We start from the raw sequence: 18,679 nt of genomic DNA, 5'->3' as shown, positions 1-18,679 counted from the left end.
CAGAGAGACTGTAGTCAGTCGGCTCTCACCCATGTATGAGTTTGTTTCCTCTACGCTGATCAAGATGAAGCTGTGTTTGATTCTCGTCTGTGCAGCTCTTCTCTACACAGAGGCTAAAAGTGAGTAAGAGTGAATATTCCAGTGTTAGTTCTGTAGGAGCTGTAAGTGGATGCAGTGGATTCTCACTGCTGTTGCCTGGTGTCCAGTTTTGCACCAGACCGTTTGTTTTTGACCTCACTCTAAATGCACTCCATTTGTAGATTACATTTGCCATGGCTGAAATCTGACAACCCAATATATCACTGGTGTTTTGTATGGTAGGTCGTTCCTGCCAAAGAGTTGACTCGTTGTGTTGGAATAATAACTTACTTCTCAAAAAGATTGACTTAGTATTTCAAAATATTGATTTTTGTCTAAAAAATTTGAATTACTATGCTGACATAATTACATTTTCTTGTAATCTTCTTGACTTACAAGGTCAAATTAATGACAGTATTTCATAAAGTGACTTATTCTCCTGAAATAATTATTTAAAATAAATAAAATAAAGAAATTATGAACATAATTAAATAAATGAATAAATAAATGAATGCCAGTGTGTGTTTAAGAAGCATGTGATAATATCTTTATTTTGATTTTATATATATATATATATATATATATATATATAAAATCACCGCCCTGCGATGGACTGGCGACCTGTCCAGGGTGTATCCTGCCTTCTGCCCAATGACAGCTGGGATAGGCTCCAGCACCCCACCGCGACCCAGAAGGATAAGTGGTTTAGATGATGTATGTATGTATGTATGTATGTATGTATGTATGTATGTATGTATGCATATAATCACCAGTATGTAGTACAACTAAAATAATGACATATTATCTGGTAATAATGACTTATTATTCTGAAATAATGATTTCATTTACTTTGTTTATTTCAAGATGTTAAGTCAATACTTTTTTAAAAACTGTTAACTATTATTTCAGCATATTAAGCCAATTTTTGAAAAAAATTAGCCATTATTTCAAGATATTTCAATAAGATAAATAACTATTTTCCATAATCCTTCAACAGTTTGAGAAATCATTATTTTGATCAGTCAAAGTCCTGAGGAAAATAAACATTTCGAGACACTAAGTCAAAATTTTTATGTACGTCTGCCAGACACATTTGTTTCTCCTCTGCCTCTGAAAGTGCGTCAGTATTTTTGTTTTATCGTTCACTTGTTTTCTCTTTTGGATCTGGGTCCTGGATCTCCCTGTACCTGTATACTGTGTGAGAGTTTCCTGAGAAGTGTACTGTACAACAACCACTAATGACTGCATGTTTTATAATATTCATATATATTCATCTTTCTTCCTCAGTTGTGCACAAGGACATTACAGTAAGCCTGTGCTCTGATACCTTCCGCGAATACATGTACGGACTTGATGGAGAAGAAAAGTACCACGCTGACTTCACGAAGGGGGAGGGGGTGATGACGCTGCCGGACTTCGCGGATCCGTTCTTATATCCAGTGGGATTCTATCAGCTGAGTCTCGGTGACATGGAAGTCTGTCGAAACAACCTGGACTTCTGTGCAAAAAGATTCAATTACCCAGCAGAACCCAAAGGTAAGACATGATCAGCACATCAGCACAGATACGTACGTGTTCACGGTAAATAAACAACGAAGAGCGAATGATCATCTATTAGGTTTAAGGGTTCTTTAGTAAAGAAAATGGTTCTATATAGAACTATGAACACTTAAAGAACCTTCTGCATGATCAAAGGGTTCTTTGCATCATGAAAGAGTTCTTCAGACTGATGGAAAATGTGCATGAATGGGCTATACATGATTCTACATAGGGTTCTTCTATTGTTACGAGCTTGACACTGTAACAGTGGGAGATATATAGAACCGTTGTCAACAAGGTTCTATATGGAACCATCTACAACACATTCTCCGTCAGTCTGAAGAATGTTTTCAGGATGCCAAGAACCCTTTAATCATGCAAAGGGTTCTTTGAGTGTCCATGGTTCTATACAGAACCGTTTTCTTTACTAAAGAACCCTTGAAGAACCATCTTTAAGAGTGTACATATCAAACTGTAGGGCTACTATGGTTTTTAGTAAATACTGTAATCCAGGCAAAGTTTAGCTTACTTTACACTCAATAAAAAAGGTTCTTCAGTGGTTCTTTAATAAAGACAATGGGTCTATGTAGATGTGAGGCTTAGTGCTGTATAGAACCATTTTCAAAAAGGTTCTGTATAACATACACAACACATTCTCTATCAATCTAAAGAACAATTTCACCATGCTAAGAACTCTTTAAGCATAAAATGGTCTTTTATTATAGTTTATGGTTCTATATAGAACCCTTTGAAAGAACCTTTAAAAGAGTGGGAACCAGCATAATTTTGACTCTGAGTTCTGAGTTTAGTATTCCACATAGATTGATCCAAAACGTTTCAGCTTCAAGAATGAAAATACAGCTCTGCCCTCCAGGTGACCAGGATGTGTTTGAATTAAATGCCCCCAGTATTTAATTTACTATCGCCGACGTTCTCACTGCAGGTTTGGTGTGAGAGGTTTGAGTTTGATGGAGGAAGTAATGTATCAAAACGATTCTGATTGGCTGAGAGGTGTGTCAGTCATCATTTTGCAAACAGTCCTTTGTAAAAAAGGAGCGCGGCTCCCTAACAGAAGAACCTTTTATTTATTACTTAAATGGATAGTGAACAAACCATCTTATGGATTTCATGCTAACATTTTAGAAGTACACTCCTAAAGATGGTGCATCAAAGGTTCTTTAGTAAAGAAAACGGTTCTATACAGAACCATGAGCACTCAAAGAATCCTTTCCATGATGAAAGGGTTCTTTGAATCCCAATGGTTTCTCAGATTCAGAATGTGCTGTACACAGTTCTATTCAGAACCTTTTTGAAAAGGGTTTTATATGGCATCTAAAAGGGTTCTGCTATTACTACAATGTCAAGCTTGGAACAACAGGAGAACCCTCTTTGGTGCTATATAGAACCCTGTTCAAAAAGGGGTCTACATAGAACCGTCTACAGCACGTCCTCCATCAATCTGAACAATTTAACCATGCAAAAAACTCTTTAATCATGCAAAGGGTTCTTCGAGTGTTCATGGTTCTTTCTTTTGGGGTGCTATACAGAACCCTTTTCAAAAAGGCTCTATATAGAACTGTCTATAGCACATTTATAGACATTTTCTGTCAATCTGAAAGAACATTTTCATAATGCAAAGATCCCTTTAATCATGCAAATGGTACTTTGAGTGTTCATGGTTCTATATGGAACCATTTTCTCACCAAAGAACCTTTGAAGAACCATCTGTTTTAGTGTACTAGGCTGACATAACCTGCAAATCGTCACTGCTGTGCAAAAATCTTGCATTTCCACTTTTGTCATTTTATACTTAGTTGCAGAATTTAAAAACAGCAGTTACCTTTTTACATTGTGATGAATGGACCAATAGAAATGGCTCAAAAGCACTTGGAAAAGAATCTTATTTAACTTCCAAGTTAAGAATGTTTGTTTTTTTCCTTCTCCTGCAAAGTTATGATGTACGAGGTTTTGATCAAACATGACAATGCATTTTTAATGTCTTATTTATTTATTGGTAATCTGTCATGTTTGTGTATATCAAGCATTTTGTGTCTTGAACCACCACTCTGCCAATCAAATTTCAGAACCAGAACTATCAGTTTTATACAGAATGTTTTACAGCATTTTTTACAGATATATGTGCTTTTGCCACAGAATTACAAATCATACAATAGAACCATAAACATTGAATCAGTATTTACATTTTACATGAATAACATGAATTCCATTTATCACCAGATGCCCCCCAAAGCTCACTCTACTCCAAGAACGATGTGGAGCTGGGCTCTAATAACACCCTCGTCTGTTACATCACTGGATTCTACCCACCCCATGTTGGGGTTTCATGGACCAAGAACAATGTAAACATTACAGATGGAGCTTCTCTCAGCAGATATTACATAAACAGTGATGGAACCTACAAAGCAGTCTCCACTCTGAGCTTCATACCAGAGGAGGGCGACATCTACACCTGCACTGTGGACCACACAGCCCTGGACAGAAGACTGACCAAAACATGGGGTGAGATTTACACCTGCTTATGGGGTTGTTTTTCAGTTAATTCATTAAAAACAGGGCCTTATTACATCCTAAGGCCTATAATTCAATCATCACATGGAAAGTAATGCAAACTGACTTATTCATTAGTTATAGAAGGAGGAAGGGAAGCCTGTGAACCTGTGGTGATTATCAGCCATTTAAGGGGTTAATGGATGTTATTAAAGGGGAATTTCACAGATGTTTCACAGACTTAAATGGTTAAGTGTAAATAAAGTAATTCAGAGTGGTTTGGAGTGAAATGCTCTGTTCTGGAGAAACTTACAGAGTCAGAATTGTTCACAGTGGCACTGATAGGAACCAGACGTCCACCTCTAAAAGCTCCCTCACAGAAAGTTTACGTGAAATAGTTATGAATACACTGTCTGAAGTCTGAGACACTGTTTTACATTAGTTTTGAGAGTTTTGGGCTAAAACACATCTTCGAAGTCTGTCATGGTGGAGGGGTACATGCAGTGCGTTGTGACAAAATAGTCCCTAAAGAAAACATTTTTTTCACTATTTTACCATCAACATTCCATATAAAGCTCAAAAAACACATGTAGGCTCACTGGTGGTTCTGGATAGTAAATAAAATGTCTATATTTGTGTTGTAGTCATGGCGACCCCTGGTTCCTATCACCACCACTGTAAAGAAATCTGAACCATTTCACACCAAACCACTCTGAACGACTGTTTACATCTCAAACATTGAATTATGCAGGTTTGTTTGTACAAAATTAGAGGAATTCCCCCTTTTTTAATGGCTCCATGAGTGTAACAGTGAATGCCAAATCACCTTTTCAGATCAACTTAACATTATTTCAAGAGCTCCTAACAAAACCTTTAAATGTGACCTATAAACTATGAAGAATATACAATCTTTTATTTTTATGTGTGTTTGTTGTACAGATGTGCAGGTCACTCAGCCCAGTGTGGGTCCGACTGTGTTCTGTGGAGTGGGTCTGGCTGCAGGACTGCTGGGAGTCGCTGTTGGAACTTTCTTCCTCGTCAAAGGAATCAACTGCAACTGAGAGTCTGACTGTAAACTTTACAACAAAGCAGTGGCGAACCACTAGAGCTGGGCCTTCACCATTAAAGCTATGAAATCAAAGCCTGCCTTTATAATAATGCTAATTTCTGCTAGCCCCCTGTGGGGGTTTTAATGATATGTTAGCACTAAGCTGATACTAATACACCTTAATATTTTTTGACTGTTCTAGATTATACATGGGCCTTTGAAGCTTGTAAAAGACATATATGTGTATATATGTATGTATCAGTGTTACAGTGACTCTTTCTTTAAAGAGTCCAGGCTGCCGCCGCTGTTTTCCATCCCTAACAACTAAACCCAAACCTGCTTAGACTGACGCATATCGCTGCTGTCAGAAGAAAACATTGTGTCTCCAAAATGGTAACTTTACAGGAGAAGGAAAAAACCTGTTTTACTTTTCATGTAAGTCAATGGAACCAGACGTTTTTCCAAGCCATTTTGGCTTGTTTCTTTTAGTCCATTCATCATGAAATTTACAAACAATGTAAAGGCCGACAGGTAGTTTCAAATTATGTCAAAAACTGAAAAATGACAAAAATGGTCAGTGGTGGGTCTAAAACTTCCAGAAGGTCTACAGTGACATTTTTCTCACAAAATTTTCCCACCCATAAATGAAAACATGGTTGGTTGAATCCACAGTCTTTCCCATGCTAATTATATAGGTAGTAATTTAACGTGTAAGGCCTTCAGTCCAGCTCCTCAAGTCCTAACCAATGGGAGAGCTTGCTTGGCTTTATCTACCTATACCACAGAGAAAATAATACTGATTTGGACAACTTTCTTCTGGGTGTTTTTTCAAGATAGGAATACTTTTGTTTCGAACTAAAGCTGCAATATGACAATTGTACAATACTACAAAAGGAGTTATAATAATACAATTAAAATGAACTAAAATCACAGCCATGTACATTTTGCTTGCTAGAAATCATTAGGCCTTCTGGGCAGCCCTGAAAGTCTCTCTGCAGAAAACTACATGTTTTGTTTTTTTTTGCTTATTCACATTCTTACAATCTGTTATACTATATTTGTGGATGTTTAGTAGCATAAATATACCGGAATACATGTGTAAACCAACTGCATCAGTTTTGTGATCTGCTTGTTGACTGTCAGTTATTTTCAAGCTGATGATTAGAGAGAATCTCTCAAGTGTAAATTTGACCAAATTGTTTTTTTGCAAAGCAAAATGTAAATGACAAACAAAAATCAGAAATCTGTCTCAATTAAAGATCAAAAATGTCTTTTCATTGTTGTTTTTAATTTGATATGGATCAATCAACGAAATGCAGTCGATTGTATGGTTTACTAAAGCCAAACGAAATCACCTCTCTTTTACAATAATTTGGATGTTTGGTACTCTTCCATTTCTCACCTCAAGGACTCTAGACTGGTTTGAGTGGAATAGAAGATAAAAAAGTTCCTAAGGCAGAAATAAATAAATGTGCAGAAAGATTCTTGACATTTCCTAGAACATTCAACACTGATTTGCATGCATAGGCAGTTTTCATGATTTAAATATGTAGTTTAACCCTAGTTCAACTGTAACATCCAGTAGATACAGTTTATGGACAAAAGTATTGGGACAAACCTCCTAATTATTGAGTTCAGGTGTTTCAGCCACACCCATTTCCAACACGTAAATACAATTAAGCACATAGCCTTGCAGTCTCAATAGACAGACACTGGCAGTAGAAATGAGTCGTACTGAAGAGCTCAGTGACTTTAAACATGGCACTGTCATAGGATGCCACCTCTGCCACAAGCCAGTTTCTGTCCTGCTAGATCTGCCTCATTAATGCCCATGGATTTAGAATGGGATGGTATAAAAGCTCCTGTAAGTGTAATGTAATGTAGGCGTCCCAATACTTTTGTCCATATAGTGCATTTTTGGAGATATTTCTTTTGTCTCTTCTGTAAATAGTGGTGTAATAAATGTACATGTTAAAGGTGATCATAGGGATTCATTCTCATTCTGTTCACTGTCTTTGTTAAGAGCCACGTTTTCATCTCATAGTTTGAAATATTTAAAAACTGCCCTGTTCACTTTGTCCTTATAAATGGGCCAATATTAATGGTCCACAATGACCTGGACTAAAGTCTTGTTACATTAAGCCAGTTTGGTTTTTGATCTAGTAGAATTAATGTTTATCAAAGCGAGGACCTCCAACTCTGAGAACTGAACTTTAGACACCTAGAAAATGGAATCTCTTTAAATATAACTCTGTCACTTCGACTCCTGATGGGCTCGTTAATGAGATGAATCGTTGTATCGGGTGTGGCAGAGCAGGGAACACAGCGACATGTGCGCTCCAGGACCAGGGTTAGAAACCAGTGGCTGTGAAGAAGTAACAGCAAGAATAGATCTTATTTTGAATATTTACTTCCGCTGGGCTCTGACACTGTACGACACAAATCCCAAGACTCTCTTTTCTTGTCTTTAATCCCATCCGTCTGTTTGCATATTTGGTCTTGCTCTATTGGCTGCTGGGTTGTTGACTCATTTTGTCGGGTTATTCCCACTGGGTAGTTTTTCAGGTAGTTTTCAGGGAGCCCAGCTCCCCATCATAGCACCGATTAAACGGCTTCTCATCAGGCAGCAGCACGGCTAGCAGGAATCCTTAAGATCCATAAAATAGTAATGTTTTACTACTTACTACTCAGTGAAACCAATAAATATAAATAAATATAGATGATTTATTGTTTTAAGAAAACTCTAAATTATATACTGCATTTATCTGGTTGTGATTAGAGACTAGCTTCGCGAACATTAGCATGCCATAAAGTTTATTCCCAGTCTTTTCCCTGCTAGAAAAGCCAGCATAGATCAACTTAACTGTTCATCAATAAAACGCCATATATTGTGTTTTGGATGCTGGTATGACCAGATAAACCAGTATGAACCAGTGTAAAAAACAAATCCAATTTCATGAATTTTCTTTTTCTTTTTTTAGATATACATTATTGGCAGTGGACCCACACGTACAAGAATGACTAATGCAGGATTACATTAATATCACCTTTATTAGAGGAATTAGTGTTTTGCTTATGTGTCAGCTGTTACTGTTTTTCAAACCCCTTAATTCCTTTCAAAGTAATCTGCTGTTAATCGTCATGTTAACCAAGCAGTTCTTCCATTACATTCACTTACGATTGCTTTGAGTATGGAAGTCTGGACAGGCCATGTGCTATTGCTAAAATTTTCTAGATTGTTATCTTGAGAACAATTTAATTATCTTGTGATCTCAAGATAACTTTGTTATCTCAAGAAAACAAGATAATCAGCTTATCAACTTATATCTTGATCACAATTAGAACATAAAGTTAGTTATCTTGAACGTAACAAGACCACTAACTCGTTATTTCAAGATAACAATTTTGTTATCTTGAGATAAAAAGATAATTAACTTGTTATCTCAAGATAGCAATCCGGAAATTTATAACTACCTCATTGTCTCTCCGGACTTCCCTATTTGAGTGACTCTATACCTTAATTTTTGCTTTAGTGAGATAAATTATTAAACATTGATGATTAAAACATCATAATTAAATAAACATCACTTACAAAGAAATAATAACTCTACCAAACTTTAGCAAGTGTTTTGGTAATGACAATTTAGCAAACATAGCTTTGAACAGTTGTACAGACTTCATAATATTTTATTAAAACATTAAAAAGTCTACTTATATGCAGAAAACGTGTTTCGGTACAGACAATTCTTAAAGTTCCAGACATTTTCCAGACATGAGTTTCAGACTTTGGGTCACATTTACTTCAAAACAATGGGTTCTAACTGCTCACCATGTGGCAATGAGGGACAGGGATGCAGCCACACTTCCTGCTACAAAGTGCAGGGGCGTGGCCAAAATGAGGCTCCGCCTACAGAAGAAAACTCTGTGTTCCGATAGTGACATGAAAACATGGAACAGCAGGATTTTTTTTATTATTACAAAATTTTACTTGGAATAAATTGAAATCTTTCAACTTAGCTGTAAAAGAAAAACAGTCATAAAAAAACCTTGAAAAGGTGTTATTTTCACACAGACTAGAGCTCTTTGTATCTAAATAGTGACATTTTTTGTTGGTTTATATGTTACGATGTATTCAAATAGGAAAAATATGCTTATAAAATATGCTTTTTCCTGCACATTCGAAATAAGATTAGATAATAAGGCAAAAATAGGCCACTGTGCTCTCCTCATTCAGTGTTAATGAACACAAACAGGCTAATGATAAGATTAATGGACAGACAGATCTCTAACTTACTTCATTTGCCTCCAAAATTTAGAATGTAAAATTGAATTGAAACTGAATTTTATTGAACACACCTCTTTCTCTTTCTTTACATTCTGGAAAAACTTTTTATTCGGTCATGATCTTGACTGGGTCTCACCTCTCGGACGCTGGGCAGAAGTTTGAGCCAAAGCCATAAACAAAAAAACACCTTTATTTTCTCCTTTCTAATATTTATTTTGGTTTCCATGATTGTTCAGGTCATAATTCTCAAGGTTTTTGTCGCAGCACTTGAGAAATAAAAGATCCTTTATTAGGCCAGTTTTTTGCTCCTGCATTATTAAGTGTCGCCAAGCAGGTCTAAACTGTCTGTCTTTCCTCAAGAAATTAATTCTAATATATTTTAGGCAGTGAAAAAATATTTAGTAGCAGGTAAGTTTGAGAGCCCCAAAACAAAATTCAAGTGAAACTTTGGCCACTGTCAAGTAACATGTTTTTGGAGTATCTCTGGATACTTTATACCTGTTTGGCTTTTACTGTTTGCCCATTTTTGGGTAGCTCAGCACATGAGAGAACTGCATTCTTTACTGCTTAGCAACATACGATGAAGTGGTGTAGCTGATTCTGATTGGTCAGTGAACTGAAGCGTCTGTATGAACTGGAACTCACTCTCTGAAACTCTCTCAGTTGTTGTGGCATGCAGAGACAAAATGCTGCTGAGTCTGCAGCTGCTACTCCTACTGACTCTGACTATAAGGACAGGTATGTTTACAATTATTTTATGTTTGAATGCAATATACAGGTTGTATATTGTACTATATGCGAAGTAATACATTTATTAAAATTCCTGAATTGTCCAAAGTTAATTAAAAGTGTAATCCTCGACAAAAGGTTACACTAAATCTGTTTAAACTGGGTTTTGGCTTATTATTTGCTTACCAGTTAATAGTGTATGCGTATTTATTTGGCTGTCTTATTATTGTTGTTGGGACTAAACTATTTTCTATCTTCATCAACAGATGGATATTTTTATGCCATGATAAAAGAATGCATCGCCAGTTCAGCAGAGCTGACTGATGCGGAATACATAGATACATATTATTTTAACAAGGTTAAATATGTGCAGTTTAATAGCACCAAGGGGAGGTTTGTAGGCTTCACTGAGTTTGGATTGGAAACTGCAAAGAGATGGAATGACAGGCCTGAAATGCAGCAGGAGAGAGACGAGCTGGACAGAGTCTGCAAACCCAATCTAAAATTACAATTCTCTCATATTGTGGATAAAACAGGTAAGTTGCACATACAGTCTCCTCTGACAACAATGACACATGTAAGGACACCAGGGCTGCGTTCCCAATATTACTGAATGTAAACATAGATGAGAAACTTTTGTGATGGAGTTTCTGCTAATTTTTGCCATTATTTCCCCAAAGCCAGAAAACAGTGTGTGTTTTAAAATTCAACGCAAATTCTTATATATTACACACACACATACATACACCAATCAGGCAGAACATTAGGACCACTTCCTTGTTTCTACACTCATTGTCCATTTTATCAGCTCCACTTACTATATAGGTGCACTTTGTAGTTCTACAGTTACAGACTGTAGTCCATCTGTTTCTCTGATACTTTGTTAGCCCCCTTTTACCCTGTTCTTCAGTGGTCAGGACCCCCATGGACCCTCACAGAGCAGGTACTATTTGGGTGGTGGATCATTCTCAGCACTGCAGTAACACTGACATGGTGGTGGTGTGTTAGTGTGTGTTGTGCTGGTCTGAGTGGATCAGACACTGAAGAACAGGGTAAAAGGGGGCTAACAAAGTATACAGAGAAACAGATGGACTACAGTCTGTAACTGTAGAACTACAAAGTGCACCTATACAGTAAGTGGAGCTGATAAAATGGACAATGAGTGTAGAAACGAGGTGGTCATAATGTTATGCCTGAACGATGTTATATATATATATAGAACCTCAAATCTCCAAAATGGTAACTTTACAGGAGAAGGAAAAAACCTACTTTACTTTTCATGTAAGTCAATGGAACCAAGTAATTTTAGGTCATTTCTATTGGTCCATTCATCATGAAATTTACATACAATGTAAAGGGTAACAGGTATTTTTCAAATTATGTCAAAAAATGACAAAAATGGAGATACAAGGTTTTCTTCTGACAACAGAGACATATACCTTTGCTTCCAGTATCTGCTGTGACCCCCTTGTGCAGCAATAACTGCAACTAAACGTTTCTGGTATCTGCTGATTAGTCCTGCACATTGGCTTGGTGGAATTTTAGTCCAAACTCTTTAGAGAAGGTTTTGTAACATTTTCCAGCCTGATGAGCATCAACAGCTCTTCTTCTGAGATCCTCAGAAATCTCCTTCGTTCATGCCCTGATACACTTCCACAAACATGTGCTGTGAAGATCAGACTGTGATAGATCCCTGTTCTTTAAATAAAACAGGGTGGTCACTCACACCTGACTGCCGTCCCATTGATTGAAAACACCTGACTCTACTTTCACCTTCAAATGATCTGCTAATCCTAAAGGTTCACATACTTTTGCCACTCACGGATAAATAAATGACCAAGTCTAAAATTCCTGTCTGATTTGTTTACTTTGGTTTTTTAGATCAGTTTTTTAGTCATTTTTTTCCATCAAACCCAAGTTCAGATGGTTTTCAGGTGGATTTGATCTACTCAAAAACAATACTTATTTTACGTGATACATCAGATAAATGGACATTGCTCTGTTTTTCCATCCGTGCTTATTTTAGTCTGGAAAAGCTACAATGTAGGCTAATTTTCTGCTTCAACTGTCAGTCATGATCAGTTTTTATTCAGTGATTCATGAAAGTAAAACACTAATGATATCTCTGCTGTTCGTAGTGAAGCCAAAAATCCGTCTCAGGTCAGAAGAGGAGGCCAGTGGTGGTTATCCGGCCATACTGATGTGCAGCGCATATGACTTCTACCCCCCAGCCATCGATGTGTACTGGCTGAGAGACGGTAAAAGGTGACCACTGATATAATTTCCATTGAGGAGATGGCTGATGGAGACTGGTACTACCAGATCCACTCCCACCTGGAGTACACGCCCACATCTGGAGAGAAGATCTCCTGCGTAGTGGAGCACACAAGCTCCAAGGAGCCCATCATCTACCACTGGGGTGAGAATAAAGAGATAGATTACATTACATTCTTGTGTTTGACCTGTAGAGAATGGGAAATGGTACAAAAAGGAGTTTTTATGAATCCCATTCTAAATCCATAGGCATTAGTATGGAGTTGGTCCCCATTTACAGCTGTAACAGCTTCCACTCCTCTGGGAAGCTTTCTACAGATTTGGGAGAGTGTCTGTGGGAATTTTGCATGTTTATCCAGAAGAGCATTTGTGAGGTCAGACACTGATATTGGACAAGAGGGCCAGGCTCACAGTCTCCATTCTAGTTCATCCCAAAGGTGTTGGATGGGGTTGAGGTCAGGGCTCTGTGAGGGCCAGTCAAGTTCTTCCACACCAAACTCACCCAGTCAGGCCTTTATGGACCTTGCTTTGTGCACTGGGTCTCAGTCATGCTGGAACAGAAAAGGTTCTTCCTTAAACTGTTCACACAAAGTTGGAAGCACAGAATTGTCCAGAATGTCTTGGTGCTGAAGCATTAAGATTTCCCTTCACTGGAACTAAGGGTTCTAGACCATCCCCTGAAAAACAACCCCATAGCATTATATCATCATCCCTCCTCCACCAAACTTTACAGCTGGCACAGGGCAGTCAGGCAGGTAACGTTCTCCTGGCATTCGCCAAACCCAGACTCGTCCATCAGACTGACAGATAGAGAAGCTGATTCATCACTCCACAGAATACATTTCCACTGCTTCAGAGTCCAGTGGAGGTGTGCTTAACCACTGTTAGCAATGGGTGTGGCTGAAACACCTGAACTCACTAATTAGGAGGTGTGTCCCAGTATTTTTATTTATAAAGTGTATGTTTCAGTCCTAATGGCTCTATCACAGATGTGCAGGTTACCACTATCACCCCATGACAGACCCGGATTTTGAAGTTTACGCTGGTAACAATCTGGATGGTCATTTTCTTCTTTGGCTCGGAGAACAAAACATCCATTATTTTTGTAAATAATCTGAAAGCTCATTTCCCATGAACTTGAATCCAGAGAAGTTTTCCTACATTCCCTACATATTTTATTTATACCTAAAATCCGTGCAAAAGCTTGTTAAAGAACATTGTTCTTAAACAGTTGGACTATTTGCTGATGCATTTTTTGGCAACATGGCGAAACATAATTGCTCATAAAGGACTCAGTCTTTCCTGGATGCTCCTTTTGTACCCAAACATGATTACATCACCTCTTTTAGCTAACATTGCCTGGGTATAATATGACTGTTATAGTCTCTATTATCATGCCCATTGTTAAGGAATTGCCATTTCAAATCGGATTTCTGTCTGTCTAACCAGAACATATGTATATGGCCATGTGTAAATGCAATGTGAAAACATCTAATTTGAATATTATCTGAATATGATGTACTAAGTGACAAGTATCGATAGGTCAAATTGCCATAAAGCAGCAAAATGGTTCCATATTTGTAATGATACACATTTCTGGTAATAATACAGTTGTCATGTCTTTTTGAATGTTAATGAAATGGTGTTTATTGCATAGAACCACATGTTTCTGAGACTGAGAGGAACAAGATCGCTATCGGAGCTTCAGGGCTGGTGTTGGGGATCATCCTGTCAGCTGCAGGATTCATCTACTACAAGAAGAAATCCTCAGGTCAGTGGAGATACACTGATATTGATCCTTTTGGAGTATTGATGTATTAATCTGATTTATCATACAGTTATGAATGTCCTTTTACAGAGCGGATCCTGGTGCCGAGCTGAAACGCTGGTAAGCTGCACATTTAACATCTGTTCTGTGGGACGTATAACAAGCAATGTTCACTATTCACTGTAAAAATGGTGTTACTATACTCTCAGTATGGATGGAACATTCTAGAACAGAGACAATGAATGAGATCATCCTAGAACAGGGTGAAGGGAAGAGAACATTGTAGACGAGACAAAACAGATGAAAACAATCCAGAACAGTGAAAATAGGTGAGAACTTTCCAGAACAGTGTGAATGAAACAGAATGTATAGGAAGAGAGAGAATGGGTAAGAGCGTTCTAGAACAGTGCGAGAGAGAACAACTTAGAAGAGTGTGAATGGAATAGAACTTTCTAGAACAGTGTGAATGAGAGAGAGCGTTCTTGAACAGATAATAGGTTTGAACATTCTAGAACATGGACAATGGGTAAGAACACCCTAGAACAGTGTGAATTGAAGAGAGACAATGCGTGAGAAATCTTAGAAAAGTGTGCAGCAACCTTGAACAGTGAGAATAGGTGAGAACATTCTAGAACAGATGCAATGGATGAGAACATCCTAGAGCAGTGGCAATGAAAGAGAACAATCCAGAACAGTGAAAACATGTGAGAACATTCCAGAAGAGTGTGAATGGAACAGAAAGCATAGAAAGAGAGAGAATGGAACAGAATAGAACTTTCTAGAACAGTGTGAATTGAAGAGAACATTTTAGAACAGAGGCAATGTGTTGAGAACATCCAAGAACAGTGAGAATGGAAAGAATATTCTAGAACAGAGATGATGGGTGAGAACATTCTAGAGAAGTGTGAACGGAAGAGAACATTCTAGAACAGACACAATGGGTAAGAATATTCTAGAACAGTAAAAGAGAGAATAACCTAGAAGGGTGTGAACGGAACACAACTTCCTAGAACAATGTGAATGGGTGAGAACAGCAGTGTGAACTACATCAGTGTGAACAAAAGAGAACACGTCAGAACAGTGAGAATAGGTGAGAACATTCCAGAGCATTGCGGATAGAAGAGAACATTCTACAGCAGATAATGGGTAATGGGTACATTCTAGAACAGTGTAAGAGAGAACAACCTAGAAGAGAACATCCTAGAACAGAGACAGTGGGTGAGAACATCCTAGAAGAGTGTGAATGGAATAGAACTTCCTAGAACAATGTGAATAAGAGAGAACATTCTAGAACAGTGAGAATGGATGTGAACATTCTAGAATAGCATGAATGGAATAGAACTTCTTAGAACAGTGTGAATGGGTAAGAACTTTCTAGAACAGGGCCAATGGGTAAGAACATTCTAGAAAAGTGTGAAAGAGAAAGAACAACCTAGAACAGTCACAATAGGTGAGGACATTCTAGAACAGTGTGAATGGAAAAGAACATTCTAGAACAGAGACAGTGTATGAATGGTGTGAGAATATTCCAGAACAGAGAATGCGACAATAAAGATGACACTGTTCCACCATAACATTTACTCCACGTCATAACCTGTAATGAATTTAAAGAACCTTGACGTAACGTAAAGGTTTCCATAAAAACACACACGAAACAGTGTCTCGAGTCTTTTTTCATCATATTAGTCCAGCCTTCCTGCTTACATCACAAAGTTCTGACTCCCCATTAGTTTCTAGAACAAAGTTACAGCAGGGGGAGGAGCTTTGGAATAGCCTTTCAGCCAGTGTTCAGGACTGAGTCTCGGTTTTTAGGCTATCTAGGCTAAAACCCTACTTGTTTAGTCAAACTTAGTTATTAGTTTTCCTATTGAATCTATTGACAAAGTGAATTATGTAAAGGGAAAAGGTGGAGCTGTTGTGCAGGTGTGGTCATGGTGGAGAGAGTGGACACTGATATATCTCAGTTCTTAGTTGAGCTGTTATAGCTGGACCTGCCGGAGTTCCTCTGTTAATCATGTTTATTGTGTCCAGTGCACCTCAAACTGAACTGATAATCTGTGTTTCACTGTCAAACTAAACAACTAACCTTGCTGTCTGGTTGGATAACAGCACAAGATCAACGCTCATGGTGTGTTCCTGCCTGACCGCTCCCCAGACCAGTTTAATCACCATGGAACCACCTGCAAATTCTATTGACCCGTCTGCTGTACTGAAAAAGCCATGGAGACCCATAATGTGAAGGAATGGAAAGCCTGAGCTGGATCTCCTAGATAGTCAATCATCTCTTACCTGTTGAACTCTTGTTATAGTCTAAAGCTGTGTCCCAATTCAGGGGCTGCATCCTTCAAAGGACGCAGTGTACAAAGGCTGCGTAGACCTGAACCGAAATTAGATGCTCTACTGTGGATTTCCCATTTGCATCAGCACCGCAGTTCCCGCCCTTACTGTTGCATCACAGAACCCCACTCCTGTCAAGTTCTTTTAAAGTTCTCCTGCTCCTTGCTTCCTAAAACAAAACGAAACGTTAGCGTAAGTTCTGCTTCAGACCACATTGGCTTTAACATTTGTATCGTTAGCTATTCGACTATTGGGTTTAAACCCAATACTTATATTTAAAAGTGACTCCTCAGCCGCCCTTCGCTTCTCTGCTGACACCGCCATGTTCTCGAATCCTCGCCGGTGCGCAGTGAACCTTGGAATATGTTGGCAGGCAAAGGATCCAGCCGCTAGATCCTTCGTTGCCATGGAAAAGAAGGACACGTTTCTCGGCTGCATATGAAGGAGTCTTCGAAATGGGACGGCCTAGTCGCGCCGCTGTGACACAATCAGCCTTCAAATGCAGCCTCCGAAGGACGCAGCCCCTGAATTGGGACACAGCTATGAAGCTACAGCTATGAACAAAACTATGAAGCTTAATGATTGCAAATCACTTCACACCTGCCTTACAATCACTGGTGGCCCTGACCTGTTGCATCCTAGGTGACATTTTACTTGAGGTGACTAAATTACTTAATTTAGTGTTAGTTTAATTTAGTGTTTAGCACATTGATAAAAGCATTAAACATCGAATGTGGTCTGTGCACCAACATGTTAAACTCTGCAAATAAATAGATAGCTGTGCCTTAAAATTAAGAGAAAACACCATATTTAGGTTTGTTCAATATAGATGATGCGCAAACTTATTTCCAAGTTTGTCATTTGGCCAGAGGTGTTCAAACTTTTGCATGCAACGGTAGCTGCAGGAAGGTGTAGCAAGAGTCCTACTTAAGTATGAGTACTGTTACTATAGTGATGATTCACTGGAATATAAGTAAAATTACTAATAAAGGAAATCAATCAGATAAGATTTAATAAGCTGTTTATTGAAAAACTACAAGTGATTACTTTGAGTTAGTTTTTGCACATCTACATTAATGAATTTGAAAATTTGAGTCTGAGTCTGTATAAACAAAACTAAATCAAAACTCGACATGAGCAAAGACTGAACACAGTATGTTCCGCTAAATGTACATTAATCATACATATTTCTAGATACACTCAAAGACATACATTTTCATTAGGCTCCCCAGTAGGATTGTTCTGATTATTTAATTCAATTCCATTATTTTCTTTAATGAATCAGTAATTTTAACCATAAATTTGAAATATTTTCTCTTTACATTTTCTGTGGCAGCCTGAATAATGTTACTTGTATGTCTGGTGTAACTTTCAATGTATTTCACCTCAAATGTGTTTAAGCTGGAGCTGTTGTAACAGTATTAATCCTGGTCAGGGAAAGTGAATGTACACCACCGTTAGTTTGCCGTTAACATGGCCCTGCAAAACTCATAGGCAGACACTTTTAGCTTATTAAAGATGTTAATTAAACATTAATTCATGTTGATCTGCATTAAAATCTGCTACATATTTTTCTGCAGCTGTTACATTTTCATGATCATTCAATTATATTGTAAGACCTCCAGGTTTGTCTTATTACAATAAAGTCTTCTGTAATTCTTCAGTTCTGCTTAGTTTGTTATTGCTGAGTAAAGTGTGTTTTTGTTTGACTTTGGAGTTGGAGCTGAAGGCTTCTGTTTTCTAATTCTAATCTAGTTTCTAAATAATATTTTTCATTACTTTGATCATTTGCTGTATCAGGTATGCACCAATCAATTGTCTTGAATTGAAAGCACAGCTGAGAATATAATGGGTTTTGTCTTTTCCAATCAATGGCAGACCAGAGGCCTCATGTATAAACCTTCATGTAGATGCCAGAGTGGTACCAAAGTGTACATGTGAACAAAAATAGAAACTGGAATGTGTACAAAAATAAGGCGTGTTTATAAAGCGTTGAATATTCACACCTGCTCACGGTTTCCCCTTAATCAGTCATGTTGAAAATGTGGGTACTATTAATCAACCTTATATCCTACCCAGTACATATATATGTATGTATATAAATATATATATA

General features: G+C 37.8%; 1 protein-coding gene and 1 pseudogene across 1 annotated transcript; both read left to right on the top strand.

Annotated features, from left to right (window-relative positions):
* LOC118813082 (H-2 class II histocompatibility antigen, A-Q alpha chain-like) lies at positions 1 to 6,438 on the top strand. The gene is made up of 4 exons (XM_036578231.1): positions 1 to 119; positions 1,366 to 1,614; positions 3,856 to 4,137; positions 5,065 to 6,438. The coding sequence occupies exons 1-4, from the start codon at positions 32 to 34 to the stop codon at positions 5,184 to 5,186; spliced, it is 741 nt and encodes a 246-aa protein (XP_036434124.1). The 5' UTR covers positions 1 to 31; the 3' UTR covers positions 5,187 to 6,438.
* A 3,694-nt stretch (positions 6,439 to 10,132) lies between these two features.
* Positions 10,133 to 18,152, top strand: LOC118813083 (annotated as a pseudogene).
* The last annotated feature ends 527 nt before the right edge of the window (positions 18,153 to 18,679 follow it).

Source organism: Colossoma macropomum, unplaced genomic scaffold, assembly GCF_904425465.1.
Source record: "Colossoma macropomum unplaced genomic scaffold, Colossoma_macropomum, whole genome shotgun sequence".
Taxonomy (NCBI): domain Eukaryota; kingdom Metazoa; phylum Chordata; class Actinopteri; order Characiformes; family Serrasalmidae; genus Colossoma; species Colossoma macropomum.
Note: the sequence above shows the minus strand (reverse complement) of the source record. Positions and strands in the feature narration are given on the sequence as shown.